Source organism: Crocuta crocuta, unplaced genomic scaffold (genome assembly GCF_008692635.1).
Source record: "Crocuta crocuta isolate KB4526 unplaced genomic scaffold, BGI_CrCroc_1.0 scaffold125, whole genome shotgun sequence".
NCBI lineage: Eukaryota > Metazoa > Chordata > Mammalia > Carnivora > Hyaenidae > Crocuta > Crocuta crocuta.
Genome location: NW_027531143.1, coordinates 1,133,158 through 1,151,748, shown reverse-complemented (window position 1 = coordinate 1,151,748; position 18,591 = coordinate 1,133,158). Strand labels below are relative to the sequence as shown.

The 18,591-nt window shown below is 42.7% G+C and overlaps 1 protein-coding gene across 1 annotated transcript in view; it reads right to left on the bottom strand.

The window, feature by feature from the left end:
* Positions 1 to 1,864: 1,864 nt before the first annotated feature.
* The window catches only part of ST6GALNAC5 (ST6 N-acetylgalactosaminide alpha-2,6-sialyltransferase 5), a 173,059-nt gene continuing 156,332 nt past the window's right edge, over positions 1,865 to 18,591 (bottom strand). The window contains exons 4-5 of the mRNA XM_077771121.1: positions 15,504 to 15,611; positions 1,865 to 2,399 (exon numbers count right to left, since the gene is read on the bottom strand). Of these exons, the coding sequence (XP_077627247.1) occupies positions 2,168 to 2,399; positions 15,504 to 15,611 (340 nt within the window). The 3' untranslated portion in view covers positions 1,865 to 2,167. The remainder of the gene's footprint in view (positions 2,400 to 15,503; positions 15,612 to 18,591) is intronic.

The window sequence follows — 18,591 nt, the reverse complement described above, 5'->3', positions numbered from 1 at the left end:
AAAAGAAAACAAATCCCAAAACCTAAAGATAACACAGGCATTTGAGATATTATTAGAGTAGGTAATACAGCTACATCTTCGCATGTTCCAACTCTGCCTTTCCAAGTTTCCATAAAAATAAAACTTGTTAAAGGAGCCTACTTACATCTGGACAACATAATGTCTTCGAGTGATGGTAAAGATGGCCTATAAATCCAATCATGAAATTCATGCTCTTTTCCATACATTCACAAAGTATTGTGTGTTCAGAGTCCATGCTGCAGAAGAGATTGTGCTGAAATACAATTCTACGGTCTCTTTAAAAACAATGAGAAAATTTAAAGAACACATACATTTCGATTATATTGGCTTTTAACAATTCAAGCTAGACCACAATAATACTTTGTTTCTGCCGTATAAATATCTGGACTGTGTCTGCATCTCAAGCACAACACTCCATATAATTAACAGTACTAGTTAGTGCAAGGGAATGGAATCTTTAGCAGTAATTAAGGAAAGGGAAAGGAAGTGGCAACGTGAGAAACCTTCTTTAATCACAGGTCAGGTCATGTTCTATAAAACACTGTCAGTCTCCACACATAATACTTGCTGGTGCCTTCAAATCTGGCATCGGAAAAACTAATGCCTTCTAAGTCATGTGTAAAGAAAACACTGGTAGAGTTTTAAAAGGACCATTTTTGAAGAATATCACCAGCTTAAATGAAGGTCTTTCATACTAACTGATATCTTGGCCCTGAATAAAATAAGTCCTTCATACCCCTCCAGACCAGGGAACGGCTGTGAATATAATGTAAGTAAGACTTGCAATATGGGAATCTGGAGTTCACAGGATAAATGAGTCTTATGCTAGGGAATCTCCTTGTATTATCTTCTCATAGATTCAGAGAAAGGCAGTTCCTTGCTCCTGAAGCCAGGGAACACCACAGTTCTGTCTTTCTTAGTTTTCTTTTCTGTTTTTTCTTTTCCTTCCTCCCTCCCTCCCTTCCTTCCTTCCTGTGTGTAGTGCAAGAAACACCAGAAAAGCAGGGGGTAGATTGTAGCCAATGGGGACCAGGCAGGAAGTTATGTTTTTAACCACAGAGGGAGATAGATAGCAGGGGAATGAAAAGACTCCCTAAAATCAGGCTTTTGCTACTGCAGAAGCCCCAGTCATTCCAAGTGCACAGTCCTTAAATGTGTGAACGAGAGGCTCACCGAATTTTACATTTGGAAGGAAAACGTATGCGGTCGTCTAGTACAGGGACATCATTCTCAGATGAGGAAACGAGGGTTTACGTCAGGTAACCTACACCAACTATTACTAAAGACAACTATCCTTAAGTTTCTTTTGTTAGTATTGTTTTGTTGTAATAACACAGTTTTTGGTTTTCAATTTTGTCATTTGGAGCATTTCCTTACGTTAGAAAACGTCATAGCTATTCTTGAAGCCTAAGGGTTCAAAAAATGCAACGCAACATTTCCAAGCCAATGGCATGCCAACAATGAGCATCGTGAACACAGTCACTTACCAACCGTATTCTAGGTATTTTCCAACCATCGTTCAGGATTAAAGAGTTAAGAAGGATAAATTACCACATAATCATAATCCATAAAAATACTGGCCTAGATAGAGTACACTAAAAAACTCTCAGTAAATAAATATTGGGCATTTGTTTGATGAAAGTCAGTGGAGATGTGCTCTTCAGAAATCATGTCCATACTTTCAGGCTACTTTTTACAAATCACACATACAAAGCCCAACAGATGACAAAGATTAGAGATCAGGTGAGGATACAACTTGATAGAAAAAGGTCTTTCGATGTGGTGTTTCTATAAAGGAACACAACTAACGTTGAGTTGCTTGTGTTTCAGTTTGGAAGGCAATACTTAAAGAGATCCAGAATGATTTTTAATCATGGCAGCATCACTGAAATGAGTGGTTAGCTCCTAAGGTAGCCCCTTTTGAAGTGGACGACACTCATTAGGACATATTAATTCTGTAATTTCTCCTTACAAACCAATTGCACTGCTTCACAGTCATGCCTCAGAGGCATCTGTACATGTTGCTTCTGGAGGGGTTTCTTGCTCCCAGTTTTCTCCCTTTTTTGTGTCTGGTGGCTCAGGAAGTCCAGTGCCCTGGTGTCTGATACAGTAGGGACTTGGGATTTCAGTCTGGCACACTCATTCCTCAGAACACAGGTTTATTCTCAGGATGATTTATAGCAAGTGATTCTGGTTTCCAGTCTGGTTGAAAGAAGTGAATATTGAATGTCCGTGCCCAGTTCTTAAAGACGCGTTTCTCTGTGATAAAGCGGTGATGACTACCCTTCCGTCCTCGCTCGTGGGAGAGGTACATTGTACATTCATCAGGTCCAAAAGGTTCGTAATAGTGATAAGGTACCGAAGGGTGGTTGGGATCCCTGCAAGAGGAAAATGAGATAGCTGAACAGAGGGGAAAACATTCCGTTGACTGACTAAGCTGATAAACACAACTCATATTTCCAAGTTAAATACATTTCAACAGATAGTTTTTCTCAGGTGTACACAATAAGCAAGTGGAAAGGTTTTGAGATTGTGAAACAAATGCACTGACCATCATTATCAAACAGAGAGAGTAAAAGTATATACCATAGGACCTTCAGGTTTGGGTTATTGAAAATTATTTTAATGTTTATTTTTGTGAAAGGGAAAACACAAGCAGAGGAGGAGCAGAGAGAGAAGGAGACACAGAATCTGAAGCAGGCTCCAGGCTCTGAGCTGTCAGGACAGAGCCTGACACAGGGCTCAAACCCATGAACCGTGAAATCATGACCTGAGCTGAAGTTGGAGGCTTAACTGAATGAGCCACCCAGGTGCCCCCAGGTTTTAGGGATTTAAAAATTACTTATTACTAAAGTTCCCGCTTCTACTCTTGCCCTGTGAAATCTATTTAGCATAAGCAGCTATTTACAAAACAAAAACACATCACATCACCTTCCCCATGCCACCCCTGCTAAATCCTCCAGAGGCTTCTAATTATACTGAAAGCATGGCTTATAGCGTTTTGTGTGAGTTGGGTCTTCTTCAGAGTCTTCTCCTAACCCAGCCTTGCCCACTGCTCTAGCCATACTGGTCTTTCTGGGCACCAACTCTGCCAACTCCACCTTGAGGCCTTGGCACTTGAGGGTAGTCAGCTGGTGGTCGCATGCTCCTACCAGTTCACTCCTTCTCACCAGTGGGGATCGACTTAACTGTAGCCTCTTAGGAAAGGCTTTACCTGACACCTGCCCCTTTGCTCCGTCTCAGTCAGACTGACTGTAAGCATTGATCACTCTCCGGAATTGCTGTTGTGTAGACTTACTTACTGTCTGTTCATGAGGGCAGGCCTTTGTCTTGTTCCTAGTAGGTGCTCAATAAATAATTTTTGAATTTCTGGTCTTGAAAGACATTTATGGGGAGTTAGTGGCTAAACAGCAAACCTCTAAAGACAACTTCTCCTCCGGCATGGAAAGTTGATGATCCTAGTTTGAAAAACGGCAAGCACGATGCCACCTCTTTCCTTGTTTCTCTAGGTAGATGACGGACTCAAATCCAGAGTCTCTAAATTCAGAAATTCCAAATCCTCAGTCCTTGCATTGTAGCCTGACAACCCCAACATTTTTTCCATGTCTCTATCCCTATTTTGCCTCAAATGAGAAACACTGGCTCATTTCCTCATGGCAGCAGGCAAAGGATGAACATGTGGGGGTGGCTGGGTGCCCTGTTGTAGGTTACTATACATCGAACCCCCAAAGAGCCCTGACCTCAGACTAGTCTAGTCCATTTCCATTCTAGTCTAGTCCACTCCACCTGTTCAGTCTTGATGGCTAGATGATAGATTTAGTTAAGACATCCCAGCAGGCTAAATCTTTCTATCTTGAGTTACACTCACCAACTGGCTTTGTGGCAGAGCTTAGTGCTTCTCTTGAAAGGCCCAGGCAAACCACCGTTCCATGCCTGGAGACTTTGGGTCCCCATTCCAGTAATTTGGGCTCTACTCTAAGTACAGTAACTTTGTTTCCCAGAGATGTTCATCCTGCTAGACACCTATTTGTTTTCTTCAGAAGAGATCAATACACAAATAGCTTCTAGAGTAGCAACTTTACTGAGGTCAGGGATCGAAGTCTTTTATCAAGAGGGGTGTCAAGATTGTGGCTCTGACAACAATAAACCTTTTGAGCTGCCTCTCCTCTGAGGTTAAAGTTCTTCCAGGAAGAGAGATTTATTTTTGTCATGCAGCATTTAAACGTTCCTGGTCCTGGGTTGGATGCTATGCTGAATTAATACTCCGCATCTCTATCATGCTTGTCTCGAAGTATCTCTGCGGTCTACAGTGACACATTAAGTTCAATCCTGTTTAGTTAATATAGATTTCACGTATAAACTTTCTACAGAAACCCCTTAAAATTTAGTAGGAAAGAAAACACATTCTAGGAAGAATTAAAGTTGGAACTGACTACCATGAAGAAAAGAGTAAACAACAAAAAACAGAAAAATTTCAGACAAATGTCCTCAGATTCATATGGCATAATATGGGGAACCATGCCAAATTCACTCTGCCATGGTATACTCTGGGTTAAGCTTTTATTCTGATATAAATCAGGTTTTAAATCTCATTTATCTACACTTTGAACATATTACTGGCATCAATCTGATTAAAGAAACAATTAGGTTTCCAAAAATATCATGAAATTGAGTTGGCATCTAAGAATACAGAGAAATTGGATCCAGCTAAAGGATGCTATGTGGGGATCAATTTCCTTATTCAGGAAGACCATCGCTTTGAATGAAAACTTATCTGGCTCCATATTGATCACCGAGAGAGGGAATTAAGTTTACAGATTTAGTTATTGTGATTTCAAAAGTGTCTACATAAGTGGGGGTTGTTTCCACACTTTAAAACTCTGTGTAGGGGCGCCTGGGTGGCGTAGTCGGTTAAGCGTCCGACTTTCACTCAGGTCATGATCCCGCGGTTCGTGGGTTCGAGCCCCGCGTCGGGCTCTGTGCTGACTGCCAGCTCAGAGCCTGGAGCCTGTTTCAGAGTCTGTGACTCCCTCTCTCTGACCCTCCCCTGCTCACGCTGCCTCTCTCTCTCTCTCTCCTAGAAATAAATAAAACATTAAAAAAAATTAAAAATAAAAAAAACAACAACTCTGTGCAAATGGCAGGAGAGTGCTTTGTGGGCCTTGAGAAGGCAGAGCCAAAGCGACTGTACTAGGAACAGCCCTCCGGGTTGAAAGGCTGCCGTCAGTGGCAATCCGCTGTTCCCTTCAGGAAGCCCTTTGCAGTGGAAGGTCTTAGGTCTTTTCTCAAACCTGACTTTCTAAAGGCTGTCGTAGCTTTTTCTTCCTCCACCTGACCCAAATGAAAACATCAATAATATCAGCAGAATTTCCACACCAGGAGGCTCTCATTGTAAAAGGGAGGATTCTGGCACCCAACTTCCTGTTTCAGGGGTGAAGGTGTGGGAGCAGTGGGAGGTGGCGCGGTGCCAAGAAAATCACAGAGCCGGTTCCCCACGTGGCGGCAGCTTGTCAACAGTGCCCCAAGGACCACCTCAGGCATAAATCCGAAAAATCATGTGTAGAAGGATGTTTGTTTCTTTACAGAGGAAGCAGAGGGGAGGAGAGTAAAATAACTAACATTTAGTGACAGGGGAGCTTTAAAGAAATATCATTGCCTGGGTTCCACCTTCACAGATTCTGGTTTTAATTGATTTGGAGAGGGTCCCAGGCATGGGGGTATTTTAAAAAGTGCCTTTGGTTTGAGTATCAAAATAAATAATGGTGGTATTGAATTATAAAACCCATAAAATAAAATAAAATAAATATCCATGAGTCCATGATGATTTCAATAAATAACGGAATCTATAAACGGATGAGGAAGAAGAAACACCATTTCCTTACAGAAGAATTCCAATTAATAAGTCTAGAGAGAATGAGGAAATAGAGAAATCGCCATTAGAACAGGCCTGTAATTGTTGCAGGCAAGGTGCTCGGGTGAATGAAACATTAGTGGGGAAAAAAGATGAAGAGAAATAGGTTATTTGCATGAAATATCTCCCCCAAGAGATTTATTAATGACAAAGGGAAAGATAATAACTTCACAGTGAGGAAACCCAGCAGATGCCACCTCAGCCAAGTGATCAACGTGAACATTGCCAGTTATAAGATATCTGATTCCTTCATGAAGACAGAAAAGAAAAAAAAAAAAAAGACGTTGGACATCATGTGCCTGTTGACAGGGGATGCTGGGAAGGGCTCACTGCTCTTACCCTCCCTGAGAATGCATAAGGTCAATCCGACCATGAAAAACATCACACAGATCTAAAGTGAGGGGTCTCCCACACTACTGCCCAGGTCTCTGTAAAGTCATGAAAGATAACAAAAGGCTGGTGAACTGTCCCAGATAAGGGGAGAGTGAGGAGACAGGATAAGTAAACTCAAAGAGATCTTGGAGGAGATGAAGGGCAGCAGCAGGAAAACTGGTGAAATTTGAATAAGATTCAGGTAAGAATTTTGTACAGGTGTTAATTTCTTAGTATTGATAATTATGCAAAATGTTAACATTAGGGCAAGCTGTGGGAAGGGTATGCTACGTTTGCAACTTTTTTGGTACGTTCAAAGCTTTTTCAAAATAAAAAATTTAAAAACAAAGTAATGTTAAAAAGTGCCTAGGAGATTCTAATATGCAGCCAGGTTGAAGATGGGTGGTTAAGTTAAGTACTGGCTAGGTGTTGGTGCTTCATTACATTATGTCTTTCATTTCTTCATCAGGCAAGTATGTAACATAAGGTAAGTATTGCTGCTCCATTTGCTGGGTGAGCATCCGGCACGCAGGTGGCGTCTGGTACCTGGCTTGAAGCACATAGCCTCACTCATGGGCCATGTGAGCTGCTAGATTTGACCCTTTCAGCCCAAACCAGAGTACACAGCGTTCACATTATTTAAGTCTCACAGCGCCCCCACTGTACAGATGACAGAACTCATGCACAGAAAAACTGAAAAGGTTTCAGGGCTCAGGTTTGGACCAAAGCTGTACTCCTAAGAGTGAGGCTCTGTATTTTGGAAAAACTTCTGCTCCATCAATGGGTGTCTGTACCAAGGGCACCCCAGGCTCCTACTGGAACATGGGTTGGAACAACTTTGTCCTGGCTGCATTCTCCCAGCACCTATCGATAGAGGCGCCCTGTGCTTGGCGGACACTCTGCACAGTCAGCGCGAGCAGCTGAGGCCTTGTGCTCATTTACAATCATGCACGCTAAGATTAATGGTAACAGGAGTTTGTAATTTCCCATTTCTGAATCTTCTAAAGCTAAGCTGTACAACTGGAGGAAACCTCGTAGCATTAGCAAGCATGGAAGAATACTTCCAATAGGTGTGATCTGGACTGACCCTGATCTGTTGGTTTGGTTTGAACTATCTACAAGGCTACAAATGATCCAAGGAGAGAACAGTGGCTTTGCCTCTCTCTAGAGCTCTCACACACTCTCTAAACTCTTCTATTCTTAGCATGGTACCTGGCATACAGGAGGTGGTCCGGAAATGCTTGAGGAATAGAGCTGACTCAACAGCTGCCAAGTGTCCAGGGTGTTCTGAAACTGGCTCACATCGGGGGCCTTTGGGGACACCATGTAACATTCAGAAGAAAATGTTCCTATAGCAGGGCTTCCTACACAGCTGCTTCATCCCCATGGGACCCGCTGAGTCACCTTTACTGACTTGTCCTGATTTCTTGTCCTTACCTCCTCTTTTGGAAAGAAAACATCTGCATACCTTGGAAGCCAGTGGAATAAGACTAGTGAATCTGGAAAACATGGAGCACCGAGAGCCTGCAGCTGTCTGCTTCACAGGGCAAGGAGCCAAAGTGAGTCATCTGAACTCCCCACTCACTCCTAGCCCGGGCACCCCAGGTGGTGCTATCACATCTCATATTAGATCAGTGGACCCATAGGAGAGGAGAGTAATAAAAACACCCCATGACTGCTAAGAGTTGGTCAAATTATGGCAAAGGCAGAAGAAGGAAATCATGGCAAAGATAAGCATCTAAGAAAAAAACTACAACAATATGTTTGAAGTCTACTTCATAAAATGTGAACCTCTTGGGGGCATTACCATTCCATACCTGTCCTCTGGAAGCATCTGATTCAACACGGTGGACTTTCGCCAACTAGGAACTTTCCCTGTGACACTGGAAGCTTTATTAATGTTCACTAGCTAATAATTCTAACAGAATCAACTCTCTGATATTCACGATACCTTTGAGATGTCCTTCACATTATGGATGAGATATTAATTTAGTTCCATGACAGTGATCACTTTGAGTCATTACTCCGCTAATTAATACTCAAGAAATGATGGGTGACAGAGAGTTGTAAACTCGGTAATGTGTTAAGTACGACCAGAAATAAGATTATTAGGTAGAATTTAAATGCTTGGCCCATTATTATCACAAATAATTTACAGTAGAAAATGAGATTAAAAATACTCACCATAACTTAGTTTGGAAGGCAATGATAACAAGATTTTTTTCATTGCAATTTATAGTTCATCCAGAGAGAATGGATTTGGCTTCTTATATGGAAGTGGCATGACTTAAGGGTCTACTGTCCATATAGTAATATATTTTGAGGCTGTCTCTGGTGCAGCGTGACATTAATTTTCCCCAGCTTTCAGAATACTGATGAGCCCAGAGTCGAGCAATAGAGGCAGGATGGAGACTAATTGCCTGATGCCCGAGCCCCTCTGTGAAGGCCCGGTGCTGGCTCTGGCTGAGAATGAAACAGGTGGCCGCCATGGACTTCCCAGGACCCTTAAAATCCGAATTTGTCCATGTGTTAATTATACTTTTCATTCACCAGGCACTTGAGGTATTGGGATCAATACAGAATCGGTTTCTTAAACACTGCCAAGGAAAGGAAGGTTTTCCTCTATTTATTGAGTCAATCAATACCGAATACATACTATGCACCAGACACAATGTCAATGTGAGGAGGCATGATCCCTCCTCTTGAAGAGACTATGGGCAAAAAATGAATCCATGAGGTGGGGCAGGGGAGGAGTGGACAGAGGGCCCAGTGGGGGCACAGGTAGGGTCTGACTCAGGAGGTGACGAAAGCCTGGAGGAGAGGCTGCTGCATATGAAGCAGTGGAGTGAGGCCCTGGAGACCTGCATTCAGATCCTCGCTCTGCCAGGTACCTGCTCCATGACTGGGCAGCTGTTTTCAGTCTTTAAGCTTCACATGTGAAATCAGGGTAATAATAATGTTTATCTCATGGGATTATCATGAAGCTTCAATGAAATGGTGCATATATTCATCCTAAGTGCAGGGCCAGCACGTGGTATGTCCAGGAAAATATCAGTCATTAATATTATTGTAAAGAGCCAGCAGCGATCAGCCAGATTAAGAAGAAGGGGATGGAAATTCCAAACTGAGGGGGAAAAGCCCTCCATTGTCTGCAGGGTGAGTTCCTTTAGAAGTCTGCAGTATGGCAGAAAGAAGTCTGAGTGAGGAGAGAAGAGGAGACTAAAGCAGATGCAGAAGCCAGGTCCTGGTGGGCCATGTGCGAAGCTAGGAATATGGACTCTGCTCTAAAAGCTTTGGAGAGCTACAGAGGGATTTAACTGACAGAGTCCAATGTGGCTTATCCAGCAGCACAGAGCTGTCTAGAGAGGAAAGAGAAAGGCTGGAGTTGGCAAAAGCAGTCAGGAGGCTACTGTAGCACCAAACTAAGGGTTGCCTGCTAGTCAGATGACTTTTACCCAGTGTTGGATTCTACCAGGTTTTAAGTGATGTGTCTGTCACCTTCCCCCCGTGGCCATTTATATGTCTGCTGCTTCCATTCTGTGGTTTTAATTATGAATGTAGGGCTATTGTTCTTCCTGAGGAGTCCATGTGCTTAAGAGTTTAGAGGCTACTAGAAGATTTCTTCCAATGAATGACTCCTGGAAGTAACTCAGGCCCTCTGGGTGGGAAGGATAGGAAAGCCAGACCTCCAGAAGAGTTGGATGGAAAATGGCAGCTCTAGGCCTGTACGGGCGAACCTATACCGTTATCTTGGGAATCAGTCACTCATGGATTCCTTGGCTGTTTACTCCCCCAGGGTATAATTTATTCCCCTATTCCCTCTCATGCTCTGTCCCCTCCCTCATCCCATGCATATAGTGGCTGACATACCCTGTGGGTCACTGCCACCTTAGGCTGATAGAAATGACTGCAGAAGTAGCCCAGTGTTTGATCTCTCTGTGCCTTGGTTTCCCGGCAATAAGGGGCAATGCTAGATTTTCCTGAAAAGCGTGTGACAGTTTGATTTAGATTGAAAAGCAGCACGATTGTACCAGACAAGAGGTTGTCAAAGTTCTTATTTGCCACACAATCCTGTGTTATACAAGAGCCCATATATACAGCAGATAGAAGTGGGTCTGCTCTTGATAGAGTGGGTATAGGAGGCCCTGATATTCTTTCTCTCTTGGCTCCTTGCCCCTGGTCTACCTGATAGGGTTGGAGGAATGCAAGGACTGGTCCGAGTACAGCAGAAAGTCAGAGGTGGATGTCTGAATAAAGCCCTGCGGATCAGATGCTACTGACAGGCAGCCAGGGAGTATTTTCTCCCATAGGCATCTTGTGACCCTCTGTCCCTTTTGACTGACTTGTGTCCAAGAGACGGTCAGGAGACTGAAGGCAAAGACCCTGTCCTTTCCATCTCTGATCATGTCTTCGGTACCCAACACGAGTCAGTTGAGTGAATGGAAGTCTCTGTGATTAGTTTTAGCAAATAACTCCTTTTGAGGATATAAGTTGCATCTTAAGGTCTAAAAAGGTTAATTTAACCAAAAATGAGCAGTTGGTGCTCTTTTTGCTTGAGGAAATCTGGCCCCATATGCCTAACTCTTCATTCCAGTAAGAAACTGGCTACTTTGAGGAAGCAATAGAATGGGTAGGTACAGGGCGCCTGCGTGGCTCAGTCAGTTAAGCATCTGACTTAAGCTCAGGTCACGATCTCACAGTTCGTGGGTTCAAAAACCATGTCGGGCTCTGTGCCGACAGCTCAGAGCCTGGAGCCTGCTTTGGATTCTGTGCCTCCCTGTCTCTGCCCTTTCTGCACTTGTGCTTTCTCTCTCTCTTTCTCTCTCTCTCTCTCTCTGTCTCTCCACCACTTGCACTCTGTCTCTCAAAAATAAATAAATGTTAAAAAAAATTTTTAATTAAAAAAAAACAAGAATGGGTAGGTACACTAGAGCAGCCTCATGTGACAATATATTGTAGGGGCTGGAGGCCACTTGAAGCCACTTCCCAAAGATGTAGAAAAGTGGGATCCAGTTCATACAGGAAGCCATACATGCCCTTCTCTTTCTAGCAACCAGGCTCTCCTCATCAACTGGACATCATTTATTGGTTCCCATTGGATGTCTCCTTAAAACGTACCAATGCGTATCCATGCTTGCAGATTGGTGAGTCCTTTCACCTGGTAAATGTAGGTGTGCTTAGGATACACCAGGGTGTGCCAAACCTTCCTCATCTATTATCTTGTGGGATTATCATTCGAACCCTTAAGGTAAGTATAGCTGTCTTCACCACCTTACAGATGTGGAAGCTAAGGCTTCAGAGGTAGTTATTAAGTAACTTGTCCAAGATCACTAAGGTCAATAAGGTCAAATAACTCTCTCAAAGTCACATGGCCTTTCAAAAGCAGAAATGGTTATTTTTATCACCCGTATAAGTACCCTTTTACAACAGCACTAAGGAGAAAGTAGAGGACAGGGCCATTCATTCTTTTGATATTTATAAAGCATCTGCCATAGGCTAGGAAGGTAAACATGTGTGGGCCTGTGCACCAGCGCTCAAACAGAGAACCAAATACACAAAAATCTCTGCCCTTGGAGAGTTCATATTCTGGGGGACTCAACCAGCTTGCGTTCTGCCACCTCACAGAACTGTCCCTCCGTTTTTGGGCCCTGGTGATATCTGACCTCCTTAAGCCCTAGAGCTCATGGCACATGACCCCTGCTTGCCCCTTAATAGTTCTCAACTTCTTTCAAAATAAAAACAAAAGGGGGAATGGTTAGATGAGTAACCGGACTGACTAAAAAGTTGCTTTTTCATTCTCTGGTGGCAGACAGTGTTTGCAGAAGTGATTTGACTCCCAGTGGCTGTGCTGTGTTCATTACATTTTTGTGTGGATGTGGATATGGCTTACTATAAGTTTCTAGAAGGCAAGAGCTGCGTCTTATTCTTTGAATGCCCCAAAACTCTCAGAACCTTTTCGGGCAACTCTCAAGTACTTTAGCATTAATAATTATTTTATATATCTTACAATGTAATATTATTAGTAATATTCATAACCTTAATAGTCTTTCCTCAGCACTGTGTCACACATTCTACATCCATGACTTCATTCAATCTCCACCATGACCTGCTTGCTTTTATTACTGTTGTTTTTTTTTTTTATTTTTAACGTTTATTCATTTTTGAGAGACAGAGACAATAGCACGAATGGGGGAGGAGCAGAGAGAGAGGGGGAGACACAGAATCTGAAGCAGGTTCCAGGCTCTGAGCTGTCAGCACAGAGTTCAATGTGCGGCTTGAACCCACAAACTGTGAGATAGTGACCTGAGCTGAAGCCAGACACTTAACTGACTGAGCCACCCAGGTGCCCCTATCACTGTTTTCTTATAACCATCTTGCAGGTGAGGAAAGCAGGGCTCAAGGTGACCCAGTTTCTTTCGTTTTTTTATTTAACATCTTTTGATCCATGANTGGAGGTTTTTCCCCCCCGAGCAGAGGTTTTTCTGTTTTGGACTCTCTCCTTTTCCTCTCTCACTCCCCGTAGAGGGTAGAGGGGGATTGCCCTCCACCCTGGAGTCTCCGATCCCGGCCCGATTTTCTCTTCCCCAGTTTACACTCACGTTAGAAGGCTCTCTCAGTGGATTCGCGTCCTTTTTCTCCCAATCTCTCAGGTTTTGTAAGGTTTCCAATGGCTTCAGATCTTTTCTGTGTGATGTATGGGTGCGAGTGCAAGTACGGAGCTCCTTACTTCTCTGCCATTTTGCCCCCTCTTCAAGGTGACCCAGTTTCTTACCGGGTCGTTCAGTTAACATGTCCTGGAAGTGAAGACTAAAGGGACTTGGGAGTCGGTCTGTGCTGCCCGGCTCTTCCCTGCTTAGGCTTCCTACCCGGAGTTCTCACTGAGCAGAACGCTCCCTCCAGCCTAACGCTCTGTGCCGCATGGCACCCAGCACGTTTCTCCACTTGCTCTGACAGGATGCTGTGTGCACCGTACAGGGATCCACCTGAAGAGTTCCTGGAGATGACATTTTGTGAGAGCAACTGTTGAGCCTCTGGGATGGTGGTGGGGGAACAGAAACCCAGAGTCAGTGGCGACAGATGGTGCACCGACAGTGTCTTGACTGCCTTGTTAGTGGCGTCCCATAAGCTGTTCCCCTCCTACGTTCATGAAGTCATGATGAACTAACGCGGAGTAAGAGAAATGACAGGTTAACTTGCCTTTCATTTGTTTTCCATAATAAATGGAATATTTCCTTGAATGCTCTAAGTCATTAACATTTCAATTTATTCATGCTCTTTCTCTCTGGCGTCCTAATGGCAATATTCCATAATTATATCTGCCATACAGCTATCAAGTTTGATGGCTCTTTGCGTGCCCATAAGCACTGTTCCCACTGCCTTTGTTAGCCTGTGAGTTGAGGAGGCAGTTTCCTTTTCTTCCTCCCTCCCTCCCTCCCTCCTTTCTTTCTTTCTTTCTTTCTTTCTTTCTTTCTTTCTTTCTTTCTTTCTTTCTTTCTTTCTTTCTTTCTTTCTTTCTTTCTTCCTTCCTTCCTTCCTTTCTTTCTTTTTCTTTCTTTCCTTCCTTCCTTCCTTCCTTTCTTTCTTTTTCTTTCAACACTACCTTACCTACTTTTTGCACATGGATTGCTAAACAAGGAAACAAGGCCATTGAGTTCATTGATGAGGAACTGGAAGGGGACCCAAGCTAACTCTTGCCATGTACTAGGTGCCGTATACGTGTGTATTAATTTATTTAATCCACCTACAACCCCATGGCTGAGTCTTAGTATTACCCCGTTCACTTCTAATGAGGAGGAAGCTGAGGCACAGAGAGACTGAACAACTAGCTCGAGCTCACACTTGGTTAGTAAGTGGCTAGGTGGAGCTCTCAACCTTGCAGTCTGACTCCAGAACACACCCTTCCTTACGACATCAGGTCATCCCTGCGGACGCGGAGTGTGGGCAAGTATCAGTGGCCTTTCTGTACAACCTTCTATAGCTTCTCTCACATATCATAGTACTGCTGCTGTTTTGGGTCCTTGGGTTCAAGAGGGTGGGAGAAAAGGTGCAAAGTGGTAAACCAGCATGATTAAGTACTCACAGCCTTGCATCCAACATCCGAATTGCAGATCTGTGTAAAGGCCCATGGCCTTCGAGAAGGTGTTAGGTTTAAAACCCATGAAGATATAAACAAGCAGGAATTTTAAGGAGCGGGTTTAAAATGCCGTCGCCCCAAGTTTTGCCATCTGAACTATAAGGGCCATCAAGTTTGAGGCCATGTGCAGTCATCAGGCATTCCTGAAGAGCAGGCCACTTTCTGAACGCACCCATATTGCTACTTTAAATTACAAGTGAATTTTCAACGGGGCTTCCACAAATCAGGCCCTGAGTATTTCTCAGTGCATCTGTTAGAACACACCAAACTCTGGCTGGACATATGCCAGGTGGGAACTTAAGGCAGCACCAAAGATGTGTGTATGTTCCCTTTAAAGTGGTACCTCAAAATAATTATGTCTGTGCTTTTAGCCTCAGAAGCACAAACCAAGGCTACTGATGTGAGGAGGAAAGAGGCTCAGAGCAATATTTTAATTTTAGAAAACAAGTCTTCCTGTCAAAGAAACTGCCCTCCTTACTTCATTAAAAATTACCCCATGGAGCACTAGGTGGCTCAGTCGGTTGAGCGTCTGACTTTGGCTCAGGTCATGATCTCACGGTTCGTGGGTTCAAGCCCTGTGTTGGGCTCTGTGCTGACAGCTCAGAGCCCGCAGCCTGCTTTGAATTCTGTGTTTCCCTCTCTCTCTGCTCCTACCCAGCTCGTGCTCTGTCTCTCTCACACACAAAAATAAAATAAACATTAAAAATAAAATAAAATAAAAATTACCACATTCTCTTAAAATGAGAATTCAACTAATATTTCTTAATGCTTGCTCATCGTTAATATTATGCCAATTACTGCATTACTTTCGGTTAATAAATATTCAGAGGATAAAAGAAGCCCACAAGATGGATTAATTCTCCAGCAGTACAAACAAAAACTTTCAATATTTTATATTACATAATTAAATGCTGTTTGTTGTTTCTAGAACCAGAACCTGGGACGTGTTAATTAATTGCTTCAAGAAGACAGTTAGACATGTTTCATGGTTGATATTTGGAATCAGATATTTATAAAGCCCGCAACAACACTGCTGATGAATTACACTTGCAGAATAAATCCTACCTGCAGAAGTCTGGGGGCACCATGCCATAAACATTGATCCTGTCACAGAGCTCCAGTGCAATTGTCATTGTGAACCAGCCAGTGCTGAGCCAAGTGTTAGAGATCTTCCTGGAAGGAACAACAATTAAGTCCGCAAGCTGGTAAAGTAATCATTAGAACCATTACCATCTTAAATCCTTTCTGGAACAAGGCTGATAATTAACACCCCCCCCCACCATCCATTTGGTAAATAGCTGAAACTTGATCTGATAGAAATCTCGTACCAATAGCATCATACTCCATGGCAGAGTGATAGATGATATTTGTGTTCCACCATGGAGGATTAGAACACTAAAGTATGCTCAAGCGACTCCTTCATCACCAAAGATGATGATCAATATGGCCACAACTCAATTTCTTTTAAGAGGACAATCCTCATGTGTCAACTCTTTCTTTATTAACTAGAATATTTGACTAATTGGAAATATTACGTATTCCCCAGGCAGGCCGAAATAATGAAGAGCTTATTAAATATGCATAAACATATACATGTATCTATCTATTGATTGATATCTACTGATCAATCAAATGTTCTTAGGTAAAATCTTGCCTTCAACTAGACTAAGTAACATCGACATCTTGACTGAATGTCTTTCCTTAGGACAAGTATATTCATTTGGGAAGGGACTTACTACCAGAGGAAAAGGACCACAGGAATGCTTAGGCTTAATTGAGCATTTACTTTGTTTTGCCTCAGAACATTCAGAGCCCTCTGAAAGTTTTTTCTGTTTCTTTTTTTAAAAAAATTTTTGTAGTATTTTATTTATTTTTGAGAGAGAGACAGCATGAGCAGGGGAGATCAGAGAGAGAGGGAGACACAGAATCTGAACACAGGATCCAGGCTCCGAGCTGTCAGCAGAGAGCCCAACGTGGGGCTCAAACCCACTAACCGTGAGATCATGACCTGAGCCAAAGCTGAACGCTCAACTGACTGAGCCACCCAGGCGCCCCTGAAAGTTTTTTCTTAAAATACCAAATTGACAAAACTTAAGGAATATTCTAAAAGGAATGTTCCTAAATTCATTCATTTGCCCATTCAAACATCTGTACTGAGCTCCAGCCACGTGCCAAGCCTAAGGATAACTGTGGAGACATAACATCAAGGTCTAATTTGACCCTGTGAGAATGACTCGGTCTACCACACTAAGCTGCTGTGGATATTAATTTCAATTCTTAGGGGGTTGCCGCTTTTGCTTTTTTTTCCCAGTGCTGATGGCATGCCTCATTAGCCAGTTTCAAACACCTTATCCCCAAGGTCAGACTGTCTGACTTTGCCCGGCCATAGCACCATATGTGATGTGAATAACAGAGTTGCTGAAAAGCTTTTCTACTTGCACTGTGTAGCATTCCTCTTTGAGAAGGAAGACTTTTTGTTAATCAGTTTGCATTATTTCCATTTCACATATGGACTAAAAAAAAAAAAAAGGCATATTAAGGAGTCCTTTGTTTTGTCAAATACCTGACAAGAATGAGTGATATAGCCATTCCTGAGTTCATGGTTTTTCTCTTTGTGGTTCTTAATCCCGTTGCTCATTTTAGTTTTCCATTCCATTATATCCTGACCCTGGAAGCCCAGGAAGTACATTTTAAAAGCTCCTAAAAATGGGAATACCATCAGTTTGTATCTTGGCTGTTTTTATCACTGGCCAGCTGAATGACCTGAGGCAGCTTATTGCTTATCTCTGAGCCCCGATTTCCCAGTTATAGAGCAGGTCTGGGAAGCTCTATCTTCCTAAGCTATTCTGAGGAAGAAATGAGAGAACACCATAAAAAGTATTTAGCACAGTGTGTTGATAGATCGAGATACCTTCCACCTCTCTTAGGTTGCTAGATTGGAGCAAATGAAGCAAATAATTCAGCCATTACTTTCAGTGTTTGTTTTTGTTTTGTTTTGTCTTCTTTTTAGCATCCCTGAAGAAACTGATACCCTTGTAATACTCTGCTACTGACTCTGTTCTAGGATCCACCATCAGTCATCAGGGCAGTAAGTACAAAATCGTGGAGCCTCCAGCCTAGATAGGTACTAACAATCCCCTTCTGTCACACCAGTCCTCCAGGACTGAAGGAGGTGGGGCAGAGCAGCGCTGGCCCTGGGGAAGGGGAAGGGTATGAGAAGGAAAAGAAAGTCCCTTGCCTCAAGTTAGGCACCCTTATGGCTGGGACACACTGGGTCAGTGAATACGTAACTGGGAGCTTGTGAAGCCCAGGAGGAGACTGAGTCCTTGTGCTTTTAGAGTTGTTGGAAATGCTAAGAGGGCTCTCCCAGTGGCAGAAACTCCCGGTAACTTTGGCTTTCTTTTGGGGAATATAGTAGAGATCGTAAGCCACGGCCAGAAATACTGGAAGAGATGGCTCTACCGGAAAAGGTTTCATGGGGAAAAATGGGGAGAATATAAAGTGAGGGACGAAAGAAACTAAAGCGAAGAGTTCTTTAAGTGCCACTTAAAATCCCCAGACTTCTTAAATCATAGCCTTTTGGGATCACGTGGCACAGACATGCAACTGCTCTGTGCTGTCTTTCTAAAAAGATCTGAACTCTTTTTCCAACAAAGGAATATCTACTGTTTTTACACTTAATCAGCTATAATGAAGGAATATGAAGAGCTGTCATGTGCTTATTAGGGAAAATTATCAGATATTCTTTTATATGATGAAGTAACACACTAAGCTGATAATTCTATAGTGCACACTAAATTACAATTAAAGGCCTTTCTGCTCCACCAGAATCTCATTTATAATCTCTATGGAAATATTCTTCCTGCAGTTATTTCATTTATGCTTCCTTTATCTAATTACTATAATATTGGTTCTGAATCATATTTTCCTAATGTACCCTTATTCAATTATAAAGTTATTTTCAAGTACAGTTACTTTCTAATATCAAAGAATACCACTTGCCCATCTATGCCATTTGTCATGCTTCTTAATTGCAGATTGTTTCTGAGCCCGCTTTTTCCTCCACTTTTAAGTAGGGTGGAACTTCTATAAATCAAAATCTATTGAATTATCCTAGTTTTTTTTTTTTTTTTCAAAATAATGACTTGCAAAG